Source organism: Limanda limanda, chromosome 21 (genome assembly GCF_963576545.1).
Source record: "Limanda limanda chromosome 21, fLimLim1.1, whole genome shotgun sequence".
Classification (NCBI taxonomy): Eukaryota; Metazoa; Chordata; class Actinopteri; order Pleuronectiformes; family Pleuronectidae; genus Limanda; species Limanda limanda.
Genome location: NC_083656.1, coordinates 5532423 through 5550435, shown reverse-complemented (window position 1 = coordinate 5550435; position 18013 = coordinate 5532423). Strand labels below are relative to the sequence as shown.

Sequence of the window (18013 nt, the reverse complement as noted above, 5' to 3'; positions counted from 1 at the left end):
TTCTTTGTGCTTAATTTTAAGCCATTAAGGACTAACACATCTTTGATATTTAAAGTTTACTATCGCAATTCCTCAGCAGAGCGTGTGTTAGTATGTGAACATGAGAGGACAGAGATGTATTAAAGACACATTCAAGCTGAGCGGATGAATCCAGAGATTAATGCCATTCACATCTTAATTAAATTCAACCTTCAACAGTCAATATCTCTTAATCTTGGTGTTAATCTTGGCGTACGTACGATAGCTCATCTACTATGCTGATTAAATTATGATAAATTAGTCGTCAGTGATGGTGGAAATTAAACCGAGGCAGTGGAACCAGGGGAATGACCGGTAGAGATTTTTTAACTAATGTGCAAAAAAATCAATAAAGACCAAACTCAATTAGATAGCAAGAAATATTTGTAAATGCACTGTGGTTTAATTTGGGAACATAGCAGCTTGTGGGTCAAATCTGGCCCCTGCGACTTGAATATTCAACCTCACAAGAAAAGCAGGAAAACACTAAAATAATTGTAAAATCACACTGTATGTACAATATTTGATTAAACCCAATATAACAGATATAATGTGCATCCAAAATGCATATACCTTTCAAGTAAGAAGCTATTTTCCAATACAATAATATAAATTTGCAACACTTTCATTCAGTCTGTGTTGAAGCGTCTTTTTACTAGAGTATTAAATAACCCATTGAGGCTCTGTAAGATCATTTCTGACCCTTGTTTCAGAATATGAATCATTAAACTTAATAACATTTTTATTTCTCATTCATCTCTTTTTATTTCCCACTATTCCCTGGGGATGAAACCCCTCCCGTGCAGCAGGGGGCGCTGGCTGTGAGATGAGGCTGCCAATGTCTGCCCCTCATGAAGACAGCTAGCCTGCTAGCTAACAACAACACAAGATCCCGGTCGACCACCGTTACAATCAAACCCAACACAAAGGTGAGTGTGGCGCTGAACACACAACCAGGTGGCGACGCGGTGACACAACACGTAACCCATGAAGTACGTGTGTTCCCGCGGTGTCTGTGGTTCTTTCCACGACCTTTTTTTTTTGTTTGGCTCAGATTAGCTGCTACAGGAACTGGGCTAACTGGACAGCTAGCTCGGGGGCAGCTAGCCACCGAGCTAACGTGGGTTCGTGTGGTTTATATCACTGAAGAAGCAGGTGCTGGTGTCCATGTGTGACTCTGCTCTGAAAGCCCGGGTTGTGTTGACGTGCAGCCGAAGCAAGGAGCCAAGTTAAAAGTGTAGAAACACTACTTTATGTGTGTTGCTAGCAGGTTGACTACCTGCTACTGTCACCGCCTGCATCCACTGTCTGACTCCATGTCCCCAACAACAACCTCCTTCAAGTTAACACGTATCTTAACAGAAGGGTTCAGACTTTGTGTTAAAAGCATTGTGTAGATTGTGTGATTCCTCAGTGGATTTCAGGAATGAGAGGACACACGTCCTGGGCCTTCATCACATGTTTTCTTAAAGTTAAACTTTATGGCTCATTCGATGCTGCAGGTTGGTTGGATGTATGACATGATTTATGTTATTTATTCTTGATTTTATTGCTGATTAATCCATGCAGGAGGTGACAGTATAATCTCAGATATTCCAGCACAATACCTTTAGAAAATGTCCATTGTAAAGATTGTAATATTCATCTGTGCAACCAAGAACTTAGAAAAGTGGCTTCCACACAGTTTGTGTTTTGGTGGAAACTATAATTAGACAATCAGTGTTTTTTGTAAAGTCTGTGAATAAGTTGTCTGTTGTCGGAGTCAGGATGGTGTGAATGAATCAATGAATACATATATACATATTTGATATGATGTTTAATAAGTGCAAGGTCGTGAGTTATTTTAAACATGAAGCATAGAGATGCACACAGTGAGGTTTGTGGTGATGTTATTATGTGGAAAAGCAAAATGGTTCTTAAAATGTTCTCAAAACCAGTTTCAAACCAGCACTGTGACTTGGTTTGGTTTGATGGAAGAGGGGTGTTTTTCTAAGTAGCATTTACCTGTGTTCATCCAAGACTTCTTACTCACTTAGATTTAAAATGGCTTTTAATTGAGGTTTTACCTGAGTTCATCTGTTTTCATACTCTCAGTAAACATCACTCAATTCAGCTGGAAAAAAATCCTGTCAGTTTCAGGCCATTGTCGCGTCATGTAAGAGCATTTTGTTTATTTTAACAGACAAATCATTTTCCCATCCCTAATAAGTACAATATTGCTGGTTGTTTATATCCGTATCACAGTATTATAAATCACACTTAAGTAAATGAATGTCAACTAATGTATTTACAGGCCTTCAAAACAATGATCTGTGCCAATAGCCACCAGTAAAAAGGTGTTGCTCTGTTTTTCTGCCCTCACAATGTCATCAACAGTTTCAAGGGAAACTCTGGTGCTTACGTGCAAAACGTGTCTTTGTTTGTATCTTAAAATACTGTTGTTGATTTATGGAAACTTTTCTAAAATGAACATCTGTTACCATCTTGGCAAATGTGGATTGTTGGTCATTGTTGTTTCAGAGGTTTGTGTCCTTGGGAGATTGATTGAATCCAATTGCATTCCTGATGAACAACACAAGCATGTCCGAGGGAAAGACTAATCCACCTTTTGATCAGAACATCGCTCAAGTGAAGTAAATCATTGAGGAAAGTTAGTTTGCCAAAAGCCTGTCAGTGTTGAACAAACTTGATGTGAACGAGTGCACGTTCTAAACGCGCATGTAGTTTGCTTGACGTGTGCTCATGACTGTTCCCGTTTCCCATCCTGAATAACGTCGAGTCCAGGAGAGTAAAGACCCGAACTGAAGTAACAAATGTTGTTGTTGCTTAAGTTTCACACTGCACTTAACAACACAATTAACAAGTTTGAAGCCTATAAAATGAGCTGTTCTCGAGAGGGTTCTGGTGTTAGTAGAGAGATAGTTCCCTGAGGAGTTCAGGCAAACCAGATTATTCTCTAAAATTGTAAACTAAGAACTTTCCAGTGGAAATCACATTCTAATTTTGTGAGAGTACAGTTCCTCTGCTGTGGTGTGAAGCTAAATCCCCTTTTGAAGTTTTAATATCACTTTGAGTCTGGCAGGTCAACATGTCAAGTGTTAGTGCTGTAATGCTATGACGCAGGTGACTGGAGACATTAGATATGCATTGAGTTCCCTCCTCCCTTTAACCTCCCATGCCTTGTGAAGTGAGGGGTGGGTTTAGTGAAGCAGTGCAGGCAGCACAGTGAAGCCTGGGTGCTAATGCTTTTCTTGCCCCGTCAAATCCCCTTCAGTGTAATTGTGAGTCTGCACAAAGTCGAGGATACCAGCGAGAGGCAAGCTGATCGCTGCAGCAAAATCAATAGTTCATACCTTTCTGAGATTGAGTTTTTAGGAAAGGAAGAGCACCACGACCAAGGGCAGAATATGAAATCACTCCCATAGAGGCCCAGCACGCGCCGTGCAATCGATCCCCAGGCCCTGTACCAATTATAGTTTTAAGGTTTGTGTGTGGCTTACTGCAGTCCTCGAAGACCAAAGCTTTGGAAATAGACATTGTGTTCACTGACACTTCAACAAGGGGTTGCAATTTTTTCATCCCCCTTGGAAATTGCCGTCTGAAATGGCTCCACAGCTCCTGCCTTTAATTTGGAGCAGAGATTGATTTGATCTGTGGAGTGAAATGTCAGGAGAGAAAAGGCATTGTGGTCTAAACTGCCACCTTATGTGTTATATTCTCACAGATAAAGATTCAGGAATTTCAGAGATATGGAGGAATGTATGAATTTTTTTGTTTTCTCGCTGTGTCATCTTGCCTTTCCGGAAAATGTAGATCACATTAGTTGAATAAGTGCTGATTTCCGAAGCATATCAATGAGGTCTGCACATACAAGGTGACTCAGTGGATTAGAAGATATTTGCATCCTGTTGTTGTGGTTGTGCTTTTAGTAACTGGGTCAGTAGAGCCACAACTGTGAGATCTAGTCTGTCTGGTTTCTCAGGGTCAATGTAGAAAAGTAAAAACATCAGATTGAAGGATTCACAGAATAGAGTTCTTGTTTGTTGAATATCTTCGCCATCTACTGTGAATGGATTTTACTTGTAGCCATTGTAATTTGCACAAACTTTGCCAGGTATAACTTTTTTTATTAGTATTGGACCCACAGATAATCAATGTACTGTGTATTGGTGATAAGTGTTAAGATCGACCGGTTAAAGTTCAGCTGACAACTATAAAAATGTATTTGCCTTTAGCCTTTGACCTCTTCTAGGGGAAGCTTGTGCTTTTGGAGACTGATGTTCTTGTTTCTTACAAAGTGACGTTGGTGTAGCCGTCGTGTTTGAGGGCGTCAACGGAAACGGCTCATTCACTGTCGATGTGCTTACTTTAAAAAAACTGCAGAAAATGAACACACATTTGCTTTTGAGGTGCAGTTTTGGTGAGTGATCACAGTGACAGTGGAAAAATGTTCAGTTGGCAGTTCCTCAATTCCGCTCTGACACAAAGTGAAGAGAACGATCAGTTAACTGTGACGCTGGCATGAACACGCAGTGATGGCGTGTGTGGGTAGCGTGGGAACGGTGGACTTTGACTCTGCTCATAAAACAAAACCACAGATTGTTTCTGAATGTAAATTCACTGAATGACTATTTGTAAAGAAAACTGTATGGAAAATGTATTGTATTTACTGAATACTGCTTCAACTTAGTTATTGTGAGATTTTATTGTTAAAATATACTGTTACTGTGCTATTTCACTGTTAATTAACTATCTGTCTTTAATCCTGTGTCTTCTTCAGCCCAATACTCAGGCTTTTTATTCCTTTCTCATACCCCTGTTTGATTTTAACTTTCTCTCCATCTAACCTCCTTTTTGTGGCAATTTATCTCCTTGCGTTTGGTCCTGCAGACGTTTGGTCAATCTTTCATTCGCCACCTGTTTTTCCATTTGGCTTCTCTATCACTTTACTTTTCATTTTCTTCCCCTGTGCCACCTTCCTCTATCTTCATCGTCTCACTCCATCTTACCGGTGGCCAGTGTTGAGGAATGGGACAGATTGGTTGGTTCTTCATTCATCGAATTTTGTAAAGCCAGTCTTGGAACCGGGCAGAACCAGTCATCTGTCGTGGGTCGTTTTCTGTTGTTTAGACTCGGTGGCCTTTTTTATACAGGCATGAATGTTGCATTATTATCCCCCCCCCCCCCCCCTCACTGTCCTGTGTGGTAGAAACCATGTTCAGGGAACAAAAAGCTTGCAGTAGTTTGTCACACAAGCAAACAATTCACAGGATAAATGTGAAAGCCTTGTAAAAAGCCTTTTTAGTTCAAGAAAAGATAACTGACCCTTTGAGAGATGGACATAAAACTCATTCTTCCAAGGATTTAATATTTTGTAGCATCAAATAGTCTTAGCTGACCAGTTTTTAATTTCTTCCCTTTATGACATGAAGGTTTTTTGGGAACCTTGGATTTAACGAGTGCCTTCGACCCTCACCAAAGTCCTGTGAGACGACTTGTTTATTTACAGTTCATTTTTTAGACTTAATTGCAATTGTAGAGGTTATTGATTTTCAAAGAGACACGAGCCTTTGATCTCCTGCTGTCCCCCGATGGGTCAGGGCCCATTCTCCTCTCCTCATCACCACAGACCCAAGCAGCAGGCTGTAGGGCCACATGAATTAAAAGACACTGGATTAATGGAAGGTGCTGAGTTTGTGTGTCGCATCACAATAAGTTGTGCTTTGTTTAAGGCATGGTGTTCTGGCATTGCTTGCCTGTGTTCAAGGTTCAAAGGATCCGAGGTGCAAAGGCTTTGATCTCATATAGAAATAAACAAGTTAAGGAGTTTGTCTTTGAAGAATGAGTTTCAGGTTTAACCAGACTTTCTGGAGGTGGGATTAATTCCTCGTCTCATCAGTTAATCACACCCGCATTGTCCGTTTCTAGGGGGCAAACTGCTTCCATCTGGCGCGTGCGGATGCAGATGGACGTCAGGACAGCACGTTGACGAGTGGAAGTGACGGATTCATCCCCCTCACCCTCTTGCCCCCACACCTTCTGTCACGCTGGCAATGTCAAGAGTCCCGAGTCCCCCTCCCCCTGCGGAAATGTCCAGCGGGCCAGTGGCCGAGAGCTGGTGCTACACACAGGTAAACGTGACCCCACACAGCACGCTCTTGTCACCACTTATGTTTTGCTGACTTAATACGTGTGTTTTGTGTGTTTACCAACCAGATCAAAGTGGTGAAGTTCTCTTACATGTGGACCATAAACAACTTCAGCTTCTGTCGTGAGGAGATGGGTGAGGTCATCAAGAGCTCCACCTTCTCTTCAGGGGCCAATGACAAGCTGAAATGGTGAGTGGGAAAGATGCTGCCGGGTTTCATCTTATTCAAATGTTCAGTATTTTATTTACACAAGAAACATTTACAAAATCCAACATGTTTTTTTATTACTGGCTTTTTGTCCTTTTTTCTTTTATGTCTACCACCAATTTTAAAGTTTCAAGTTTCAAATCAGAACCTTGTGACTTCTCAGATCTTTTTGATCAAATGATTAATGCATTACTAACTCTATCCCCTTTACTAGAGATCTTAATTTCTGAAACTTTCGCCACGATCAGGTGTTTGCGAGTGAATCCCAAGGGCCTAGATGAGGAGAGTAAAGACTACCTGTCTCTCTACCTGCTGCTGGTCAGCTGTCCGAAGGCCGAGGTGCGCGCCAAGTTCAAGTTCTCCATCCTCAACGCCAAGGGAGAGGAGACCAAAGCCATGGGTGAGTCAGCTGCATACAACAAACTCTCTAGCTGTGACAGAGGCCATTAAAGAGTCACATGGACTTGTACTTTTTAAAGATTACTTGGACTTATGTCTTTTACTTTGTTTCCCGGCTGTCTGCAGAAAGCCAGAGAGCATATCGCTTCGTCCAGGGGAAGGACTGGGGCTTTAAAAAGTTCATCCGGAGAGACTTCCTTCTAGATGAGGCCAACGGTCTTCTACCTGACGACAAGCTCACACTCTTCTGTGAGGTAGCTTTCTCCTCTGGTTCAACCTTTTATTTTGAAAGCACGCAGAGTGTTCAGTCTTGCATCTCATTGAATCTCTCTCTCCACCAGGTGAGTGTAGTGCAAGACTCAGTCAACATATCGGGTCAGAACACTATGAATATGGTGAAGGTGCCTGACTGCCGGCTAGCAGACGAGCTGGGGGGGCTGTGGGAGAACTCGCGTTTCACAGACTGTTCCCTTTGTGTGGCCGGTCAGGAGTTTCAGGCCCACAAAGCCATCCTGGCAGGTACAAACATGAGTCACTTCTATTGTCCTTGCTCTCACTCGGCCCTCTGCCTGTCGTTTAATCCCACAAATTACTCACACATTAATGTTTGATCCTGTTGTCCTAATCTTTCTCCACAACACTGCTTTTAGCTCGCTCCCCTGTATTCAGCGCCATGTTTGAGCACGAGATGGAGGAGAGCAAAAAGGTGAGCCCGATGTCCTAGAGCTTTTTTACTCTTAGAAATAAATTTGTTTTGTTCCAGCTCAGACTTCCACTGCTGTGTTGAAGGGTTAAAGTGAGTAAAGGATTGTGTGCTGTCAAAGGGCCGCAGCACAAAGCTGTTTGGTGAAACTGAATGATAGCGCCCACCTGAAATGAAATTGTCCTGCTGTACACGAGGGTCAGGATTCATCCCTCACTGACAAAGCCGCAGAAGCAGAGAATTGCTTTTTTTCCTATTTGTGCACGTGACTGCAACAAATGAAATTGCAGGAGAAGCCGCTCTGATGTTTTTTGAAATCATGGCCGTCTGGAAGAATCAAACATTTCAAAATGTGGAGTATTATATTTCCCTGAGAAGCGATTGATGGAATACAGGGAAAGCATACATTTCCAATTTTGTTTTGAATGTCCAGCAAATAGAACCACATTGTCTGGTATTATTTCCAATCAATTATTCATTGAATAATCATGAAAAACAATTTAAATTAATAATAATAATTCAGATAATTGGCCTAAGTGATACAAGATGGAATTATATGTCTTTCTTTGCTGTAAGATGACTTTTTCCTGTTTTCACCTTCTCCATCACAGCAGTTGAAGCTTGTGTCCCGGTGAATTGTTCCAGTCTAACTCTGCTTTGTTCTTTGTTGCCAGAACCGCGTGGAGATCAACGACGTGGAGCCCGAGGTGTTTAAAGAGATGATGTGCTTCATCTACACAGACAAGGCTCCCAACCTGGACAAGATGGCTGACGACTTGCTGGCAGCAGCTGACAAGGTGATAAATATATTCCAAGAAGTAACTGGACTCGGTTGCAGATCGTTGAAGAGGTTTCATGTCTCATCATTCATTTATGTCAAATAGACAATCTGCTTCCTCCTACACCGGCAAGAACCTGGCCAGTGTATGTGGATGGTCATGTGATGTACTGTGATACGATTCTCAATTCTGTCAGTTTGGATCAAGATCATTTCTGATACAGAACTGAAACATTTGTCTGGATGAAGATTCATCTTAAAAGTTGCAGGCTTAAGGCAAACACTTGAGATTTCCAATATTTCCTACAAGGTAATAAGAAGATACCAGTGCACAAACCCTGTCGCAGTAAACCATCAGGATTCCAAGAGACAGTTGGATGATTTCACGCTGATCTCACTCCTCGGACTGTGCAACCAAATGGGAGAATTACTTACTTTCCCTCAGAGGTTTAGCATTGAAATGTTTATTCCTTGGTCCTGCATCCTTAAAACTAAATGCATATTTGAGGTTTCACTGTCATTTTGAACTCAAAGATCATTTCTGAGAATAACTGAATAGCAATGAAGAAGGGAGGTGTGTTAACCTTCTCTCCTCTCTTTGCTAGTATGCTCTGGAGAGACTGAAGGTCATGTGCGAGGACGCTCTGTGCACTAGCCTGTCCGTGGAAAACGCTGCTGAGATCCTCATCCTGGCCGACCTGCACAGCGCCGACCAGCTCAAAACACAGGCCGTCGACTTCATCAACTAGTGAGTTCACACGCGGGAAGGAGCTTTTCATCACTTCTAATTGAGTTTCAAGCAGCGTTTCACAAACTCTCATCCAGTGTCCGCTGCACATTTTGTCTCTGTCGATTTGTTATATCCCTCTCCTCTTTATCTCCGCATCATTACCGACTGTGGCAGCACCCGGTCTCATCCTCTCCACTCATGTCTTGGTGTCACAGTTAATCTAATTTCACATGTCCCTTCCTCAAGTAGTTTGTCGGATATTATTAAACCCTGTAGAGGCTTTCTGAGGGATCAGGGCAACCTGACTCCTCACTCGGTCGGCCGTCCCCTCCTCTGTTGACTCAGATGAACGTGTGATCAAACGTAACTTAGGACATGTGTCAGCAGAATGTTCCTCTCACACAAATCTCTTCAGATTGCTTTTCTCCCCTGGCTACATGGTTCAGGATTTATATTCACAGAACTGAAACAAGGAGTAGATTAGTGGATTGACAGATAAAATAATTAAATATCTAACTCTTTTATGAATTGATTGATCATCTAAGTAATTTGCCAATGAAAAATATTAAACAAATTTAAATCTAAATGTTCAACTTCTAGACTTCTGACACCTGCAGTTCTGTGTCACAAGTAAACTCCTAATAATAAGATTTTCAATTCCAATTTATCTTAGATGCAGCTTATCCAAGGAGAAAATAGTCAGAACGATTAAATAATACACGTGAAAGTGAAACAAAAGATATTACAATTAAAACATGATGTAAATCTGATTAGTGAGGTTTGTCAATCTACCACAGACTCTCACATTCGACTTTCAGGCTCTGGAAACTCGCTAAATGATTTTCCTCAGACTTTTGTCTCTTCTCACATCAGCTGTGACAGCGATGAATCTTGGCTGCTTTACTCATGACTTCAGTTCAATCTGGTTGTGCAATAAAGACGACCGCAAACGCTTTCATCATTTCCTGTGCAGCAGGAAGCACATTACACGAGTCTCCAGTGTAGCTCCCAGCTCAACAACTGTGAGAGACTTAACTGGACTAGTACCTTAAAGAATATGATCTAGCATTTGTTTAATCAAGGAAATAATCGATGATGATCTCATCCTTAAGATGCTGCGCTGTATTTATTTGCACAAATTGATTTCCCCTGACTGTTGTCTCTCTGTCTCTCTTCCTCGCCTCTCCAGCCACGCCGCCGAGGTGATGGAGACCGCCGGTTGGAAGTCCATGGTCGCGTCTCATCCTCACCTGGTGGCCGAGGCCTACCGCTCCCTGGCGTCCGCTCAGTGCCCTTTCCTCGGACCCCCCCGCAAGCGCCTCAAACAATCCTAACAGCCTCACAGCAAGGCGTCAACATACTCATACGCACCTACACACATACAGAGACCCCCCCTCTCAAACACACAGGGACAAACCTTCCCCTCGCTGTTACCTACTACACTACCTACAGCCTCCCCCAAATCTCCCCCTTCTGCCCCATCCAAACCTGCTGTATTTAGTCTCTTCTAAAGATGGAGGGAAGAAGAAGAAGAGGGAGGAGGAGGAGGAACAGGAAGAGAGGGACAGGTGGGCTTGTGAAGTGGATGATTGTCGTTTACATAAGAACCACAACAACCTTCCCTTTTCTCCTCGGCTCTGGCGTAGTGAGATCTGACGTTGTGTTCCTTCCTGCGTGTGAAAATGAAATCCTTCGACATCCTGCTAGTTCCAACTTGGGAATCCGATCGGAAGGACGAACTGGACACGAGAACTCAGCGAATAGACGAGTATCTGGAAATTTCAAAGGCTCAAAGGAAAAGTGCAGATAAATTAAGTCTAAACTGTCAACTTTAATCATCAGGCTTTTTTTCGCGCAGTTCTTAGAGTTTGGAGTTGAGCCGGTGGAGAAGCCCCTGATCTTAAGGACATAGGGGTCCGTGACGGACTGAAGAAGTAGACGTGGGCCTGTTGGTTACAAACTAGAAGCCCCCCCCACTCCCGAGAAAGACAACCAAGGGCTAGTCACAAAGAAGCAGAAAATGGGACGAAAATCAAAATCATATTCCTAAATGACGTTGGGAAAACATTGCACTAAAGTCACAGGTTACACCTTGTCAACCCTTACCAGCAGTAATGTAGAAATACTGTCGGCAAGCACACATTGAAGCAAGCTTCATGGACTAAAGACGCAGCTGGACCACCAAGAACAAGTTCCCTTTAAGAAGATTTATCAACAAGTGACAAAAACAACACAGACACTCCCATACAGAACTCTCCAAGCTTCATCTGCGTCCGTTTTCATTTTTAAAAAACCCAGAAATATAAGCCAGTGTTGAGAGGATACAGGAAAACAGCAACGCACAACTGGATGTCATATTTGGGGAAACAGTATTGTGTGTGTGGATCTGTCTTTGTAGCCCCTGAGAGAAAATGCAATTCAAGGTGTCACCAGACAAACAAGTGGCTGAGAAATGAAATGTCCAGATATAGTCAAAAAACAACGTTTGGATTCAGTCGGGCATGTTAATGTTCTTTAATGACAAATTCCTTATTTGTTCTTTTCCCCTCAGAACTGTCATTTCTATTTTTTTCATAGGAATTTGTACAGACACTAGTGTTTTTGAAGCTGTGTAAAACAAAAAGCATTTTTGAACATGAAATTGAGAGAGAGAGAGAAGTGGACAAGTGTTTTCTTTGCAGGCATGAAGACTGAGGGGGGAAGTGAAATTGAAATGAACACGTTTTAATGTTCAGAAAAGACAGAATGTGAAACAATGGAGAACCACATGTAATACATTTGAAGTTATCATTTGAAACCTGGTGGGAAATGGTAAATCGAAAGAAGGAACCAATCGTTGTTTCTTTCCTGTAGATATCGCTGGTCATGAGAAGTGACACTTAGTTGTTGCCATTTTTTGTTCCCAAAAAAAATAAACCACAACTATTTTGTATTGAATGCAATGCAAACATTTGTCTGGGTATTTTTGTGTAAACTAATGTGATGAATTTTTTTACCTTTAGTTGTCATTAAAAAAAACCCTGCGGAAGTTTCACTTGGAATTTATCATGAAGCCAAAATATACAGAATACAAACGCTGCCCATTCATGCACTCGACCAATCGTGAGTCAGTCTCAGCTGTCAATCATGATGACTCCCCTCTGTTTTTACAGCATCAAATAACCAATTAAGAACACCAATTCACACGCAAACAAACATCAGTGTGAGAAGAACTACCTAAAATGACAGAAACCATTTTTGAGAATATATTTTTTATTTTATTTAAGTCCACAAACATGGAGGAGGCTGAGTCTATGACCAATACGAGAGCCAGCCACTAGGGGACAATCAAGAGGCATTGGCTTCACTTTTGGGAGCAGTCATGGCGTCCATCTTTATTTACAGTCTGTGCTCTCAACACAAAGGTGTCATTAACTTAATGCCAAGCAGCTACCATCTAAAATCTACAGTTGTGTTTTATTCAAAATACTTAACTAGTGTATGTGTGTAAACCTTCAGGTTTACGATGGTCCGGAGTTAACTGAAGCTCAGACCTTTGGCTGATTTGTAGTTTAGTTGTCGCCATTGAAGCAAAAGCCACAATTGACATCAGCAAATCTGTAAAACCCCCAAATTTATTCCAGGACCCCTTCTGAACTCTGGTCCCCCTGGAACATTCACCTCATCCGAGCCTTGAACGCAGCATCTTACCTACGTCACAGTTTCCCAAAGGGGAAGGTGACATTTTCTAATTTCTTGTTCTGTTCAATCACAAGTCAAAAACCCAAAGATATTAAATTTTCAAACAGATAAGGTTCAGCTGGACACAAGTATGTGTTTTTCTAAAACCTTTTCATGAAAAATGACTAAAATGATCAAATCTTATAAGTTTTTAATCAATCATCTAATCATGTTCACCTATAGAGTGAGACGAATTCTAAATTACAGCACTATGCATGTCTTTAAAAAAAGCAGGCTAATACAACTCTTATAGTCTACAACAAGAAATATATTCCGCTCAAGCATGTAAATCACAGTATTTAGTAAAATGCAAGACTTGAAAATATTATATCGAGAGAAATGCTACATTTGACGATCCCTTCAAAAACATCCACCACAGTGTCGGTACAGCTGGAAACTGGATCTACTGAAACATCAACCTCCTGTGGGCTGGAGGGCACCTGGTTTGTGGTCGCTGTAGTCGGGACAGACTTTCTGAACCAGCCTGTAGTCCGTGCTGTAGAAAGACACGTAGATGCAGACGACCTGAAAGGGTTTGGAGCACATCCAGGTGACGTGGCTCTGGGTCTGCTCCTGGTCGCACGTCTTCGATGGGTCGTAGTTGCACAGCATCACCTTCTTGTTGCGTTCGGTCTTCTTGTAGTCCACCCTGCAGCTGAACGTCTTGGAGTCTTTGGGGTTGACCACACTTTGGCGCTCCAAGTCGAACTCCACCTCCTTCATGGGAGGCACGAGGCTGATGGAGACGTTGCCCACACCTGTGGAGTTGTGGCGGAAGTACACTCCGAGAGAGCCGTTCCCGTGATCCACGATCTTCCCCATTATCAGCAAGTTCAGTTTGACCGTCTTGATGTTTGAGTAGAAGGCCCCCCAACTGAACTTCCTGGAGAATTTAGAAGTTCCATGAACCTTCGTTATTGGCTGAAACTTGATTTTTAAGGACGAGTTGGAATGGGACTGGGAGTTTCCTCCAAGTATTTCCCAAAGTCCCTGTTTTGAAAGAGGGATGAAGGGGCTGATGGGAAGTTTGGTGTTTTGAATCAGTCGCCGAGTTTGAGGCTCCTGGTCCTTCTGTGAAGAATCCTCCTGGTCTCCGTTGAGCTCAGCTGATGCTCTGTGGCCCGAGGTGAAGACGCCATGATGACGTTGCCCAACGACCAACTACAGACGTAAGGGAGGAATTAGACATCAGGTACAACTGGGAGTAAATTTAAAACAAAACAAAAAAAAGAAAGGCTAAACAGGGCATTCCAACTCACAAAAAAATGTGAAACTAAGAAAGAAGGAAAACTTACATCAGAAACACCAGGATGGAAAATAATTGAAGACGTACAGTCATAAATAATGTTCTTAAAAATCTAAAAGCAACAGGTCTGTAATAATCTTTGTGATTTCCCTGTACACATGGATGAAATTATAAAAATGCATCACAATTTAAATAGTTTATAATGAATTTTTGCATGTAAAACTGGAAAAAATAACAATTCAGAGCCCTATAATGAAAAACAGCTCAATATAGCTGGAAATAATTGCATAAAGAAATCAATGTAAGTGTCAGTGCTCTGTATCTAGGGAATACACTTTACTTTCCTTACATATAATTTGTGTTAACTGTCTCCGGCTTTTCTTTACTCACCAAACAAAAGATTCCTCTCTGAAGAATCCACGTGAAGCAGCGGCCGGCGAGCAGCTTCATGTTGCATCAAATCTTACAAGAAGATCCATCCACTCTCACGTGAAGCTGGTTAAAGAAGAGTGGAGTTGTGGAAATTCCACATTGAACAGATACATCCACATGAAAGACCAGCAGGAGCCTGTGTGTGTGTGTGTGTGTGTGTGTGTGTGTGTGTGTGAGAGAGAGAGAGATCTGCAGCCTCAGCATCACACACTGAGAGGTTTTCTCAGATCTGGAGATTTTCAACACTTTTACTTTCTCTCTGCTTTACCCTTTCTCACTCTCTCTCCCACTCACACAGACACACACACACACACACACACACACACACACACACACACACACACACACACACAATTCTTTTAGAATATGCAATGTTAACACTATCACACTGTAGCCCCCTCCCTTCCCTCTTTTCCCCCCACTGAAAATCATCTTGCATTAATTTCTAGTTGATTGAAAAATATTCATTTTTCCCTTTCTTGTTGTGTACAAGGCAAATGTAACACTGCCATCTTGTGGCCAGATCCAATAAGTGCTGCCACAGTTGATGAGACTTTACCGACATAGACTCCAGTTCATTTGGCTCAGGGAAGGAAAATTACTTCTGTTAGAGATAAAATACAGGATCCAGAATAGTCCTGATACTTCTTCACAAAGGAAGGTGTGGAACTAATCATGATGAATGTAGGACAGAAACCTTCAGCGCAGGAATGACAGGGGGCACTAGATTAAACAACGGGCCCGGCCCTGAATACCAGAGAGAGTTTAGATTGCTCGTTATGAAAGGATTGACTGAAATGTTGCTATTATATGAGTTCAATCTGTGAAGCCAACAGTCATGTTTTTTTTGGAACTTACATAAAGCCACCGGCACATTTCACAGTGAGGCGGGGCTGCTTCATGAATCCAGCTGTAATTCTGCATTGTGTTGTTAATTGTTTAATTATTATTTTATTTAATTATTATTTTATCAGCGTCACTTTGGAGAGTGTGCTGCAGTTTCAGTTTGTGTGTTGTGAAACATTACCATTCAAATAATAGGCCCAAAAATGTAAAGTAAAAAATACAGTTACAGCCAGAACTTGGAAGGTTTAAAATCACATTTCTGAATTTTGTTTTATTTGGAACGGGTGTATTAGTTTTAGTCTCTGGATTATTGTTGTTAAAACATCCTCGAAACAATCCAAGTGAAGTGAGGACTGGAAAGTGTGACATTTCCCTCAACGCCTTCCACTGGGCAGAGATGATCGTTCGTCTGCAGACAAAAAGGATGTTGGGCAAAGGACTGCCCCCAGCAGCGAGAGGCTGGGGGGGGGGTGAACTTTCACTGCTGACTGAAATACAGAAAGTGAGGGGGAAGCGGGCGGAGAGTGAAACACACACAGCTTACTGTACTAGCAGCACACACACACACACACATATTTGATGATGAGGCTCAATTTGGTAACCTCCTAACCTCCGTTCCCCATTTCACAAACCACACATGAGCATGGGCATCTTCCTATAAATACCTCAACTGATCTGCTCTCCATGTCACGCACCAGATCACGTTTATGAATCTGTTTTGGCTTTTTCCTGAGGATTCTCTAAATGTGTCCAATGTTGGGTTTTTTTGGGACGACGTGGAAGAACACAACTGTGTTGCTGAACTTCCAGTCCAGTGTTCACCGCGACCTGACCTCACTGACGAACCTCTGTCTAACTCTGACTTGAGTCTCTATGTAGATCGGTCCGCCTCATGTGACCTTGTCTCTGGTTCTAACTGTGTTGGTTTTTCTGATGGTTCAGATAACAAAGCTCTCAAGTTCTCTTCCTCATCACCTCTCAGCCCAGACAGCACAGAAATATGCACATAAGCTACTAGCATAACACTCACAGTCCACACTGACTCCTGATATGCATTCGGTGTAACACATGATTTTGACGCCCTTGTCTTTGCTCCACTCAGCTGATGTCCACTGACCTGTGACAGTTTCACTAGGGACCTCATGTAATTTTGCTCTTATCATATGTTGGGGGACGACTGACTCACGCAAATCTTACTGAATCAAAAGCAATGTTTGCTAAACCCTGACCAATCAAGTGTCAGTCATTTCTAGTGGCTGTGTTTTTAGAAAAAGAGTGTACTTAATAATCATGTACATTAAAACCTTATTTTGCGGTGGATTGAGTTAATTTGCCTTGTTGAGATGAAGGTCAGGTGTCGGTCAAACAAACAAGAATGTGCTCTTAGATCATCAGGTTTAACGGGAACTTATTAACTGTTCCGCCTCTTCCCAAGAACTTCTTTGCTCGTGGCTCAGGGTCACATTGCAGAGTTTTGTTTGTCTCTAGGATTCGGTTTCTAAGCCCTGGTTTACGAAAAAGAGGGAGATTAATACACAATCAAATGTCGCTCACTCAAGGCTAGAGGCCAGTTTCCTTGTTCCAGACTGACTTATTTGAATGTGTTACCTTAATCTGCAGTAACCACCTTAGAGATGAACTTGTGTTTTTGTGGACAAGCATGGAAACAGCCAATAAAGTCCAGTTCACTTTACCCTTAGCCAATCAGAAGCTTCAGCCCGCCTCCTCACGGACAGGTGAGTTAGATGCTGAAGGTGAAAGGACAAAACACCATTTTTACCTGAGCACCCGATAGCAAAGTTATTGTAGTGACAAATTTTCCATTCATATTGTGCTCACGCGTTTATTATTGATAAAAAACAACAGCACTGAGGACAGACACCATATTTCTAGCTCATGTGCTGATTCATTGCACAATTGAGTTGAGTCAACTTCTAGCTTGTAGCTAACTGGGGATGCTAATTTTCTCAATGTAAAACTCCATTGACTTGTGATTACAAGTGTTAGCGAAAAATGTCTGCTAGCTTAAATGCTAACGGGTGCCATGTAAAATCACTGCGGTCACACCAGCCGCACGTTGAAAAGTCAACAAACAAACAAGCCTGAGGGGAAATATCTCAGGGTTTTACAGAAACAATGACGTAAACATTTCTATTTAAAGGAATCTTTACCGAAAGAGTTGTGTAACAATGGGTTTGAAACAATGATGGGATGCCCTGGGTACACGGCTGCTTCCCGCAAACTAGTTTCTGGTTTGACGACTGAATGTTATAATTAATACATCATCACTTACCATCAGGTGCATGGAGTTGATCCTGTTTGTGACATCTCCAAGACAGACATGGAAACTGTGGTGAAGGATAATCTTTACTGTTTGCACTGACTGTGGGGCCGCTCTAACAATCAGTATTGATTTGATTTAATAACCTTTATCCTCCCATCAGAAATGCTTATGGAGTGAGCTTCAAGTTAATTTGAACCTTTATCAGGTATTTATTGAGTTGCATAAAGTCTTCTTTCGATGGACTGAGACTCCAGAGGAGATCTCAGAGCCAGTGATTCCAGAGATCGTCCAGCCCTTGGGAAGGCCCAGCAGACATGATACCGATCCTGACCCCTGCAACAAGGAGGACGTGAAGTAATGAACACACAAGTATCCACACTTCCATCAAGTGTGGCAGGGTTGAACTACACCTACCACCACAAATACAGATCCAAAGGCAGATAACATACAAACTCTTCTTCGTATCCGTCCCACGGTGGAATGTGAGCGAGAAGTGTGACT

At 42.1% G+C, this 18013-nt stretch overlaps 3 protein-coding genes across 3 annotated transcripts in view; 2 read left to right on the top strand and 1 right to left on the bottom strand.

Moving 5' to 3' along the window:
* The first annotated feature begins 876 nt into the window (after nt 1–876).
* On the top strand, nt 877–11926 carry LOC133027595 (speckle-type POZ protein). Its single transcript, XM_061094643.1, has 10 exons — nt 877–947; nt 5947–6149; nt 6235–6356; nt 6623–6774; nt 6900–7027; nt 7115–7292; nt 7424–7479; nt 8151–8273; nt 8860–9002; nt 10174–11926. Exons 2-10 carry the CDS (start codon nt 6072–6074, stop codon nt 10316–10318), a joined length of 1125 nt encoding a protein of 374 aa, XP_060950626.1. The 5' UTR covers nt 877–947; nt 5947–6071; the 3' UTR covers nt 10319–11926.
* A 1088-nt stretch (nt 11927–13014) lies between these two features.
* Nucleotides 13015–14403, bottom strand: LOC133028094 (neurexophilin-1-like). The gene is made up of 2 exons (XM_061095290.1): nt 14341–14403; nt 13015–13865 (listed from the first exon to the last, which is right to left on the bottom strand). The coding sequence occupies exons 1-2, from the start codon at nt 14398–14400 to the stop codon at nt 13119–13121; spliced, it is 807 nt and encodes a 268-aa protein (XP_060951273.1). The 5' UTR covers nt 14401–14403; the 3' UTR covers nt 13015–13118.
* Nucleotides 14404–16888: 2485 nt separating this feature from the next.
* Nucleotides 16889–18013, top strand: part of LOC133028193 (IgGFc-binding protein) — a 37055-nt gene continuing 35930 nt past the window's right edge. The window contains exon 1 of the mRNA XM_061095386.1: nt 16889–16964. Within this exon, the coding sequence (XP_060951369.1) occupies nt 16889–16964 (76 nt within the window). The remainder of the gene's footprint in view (nt 16965–18013) is intronic.

What these genes read in the sequence shown, in the direction of transcription:
- LOC133028094 (XM_061095290.1), bottom strand. Translation starts at nt 14,400, where the DNA reads ATGAAGCTGCTCGCCGGCCGCTGCTTCACGTGGATTCTTCAGAGAGGA. An exon ending in AGAGAGGAATCTTTTGTTTG is followed by an intron (nt 13,866 to 14,340) that starts GTGAGTAAAGAA and finishes TTACGTCTGTAG; the next exon opens with TTGGTCGTTGGGCAACGTCA.
- LOC133027595 (XM_061094643.1), top strand. Translation starts at nt 6,072, where the DNA reads ATGTCAAGAGTCCCGAGTCCCCCTCCCCCTGCGGAAATGTCCAGCGGG. An exon ending in AGAGGAGACCAAAGCCATGG is followed by an intron (nt 6,775 to 6,899) that starts GTGAGTCAGCTG and finishes GGCTGTCTGCAG; the next exon opens with AAAGCCAGAGAGCATATCGC. An exon ending in GCCGTCGACTTCATCAACTA is followed by an intron (nt 9,003 to 10,173) that starts GTGAGTTCACAC and finishes TCGCCTCTCCAG; the next exon opens with CCACGCCGCCGAGGTGATGG.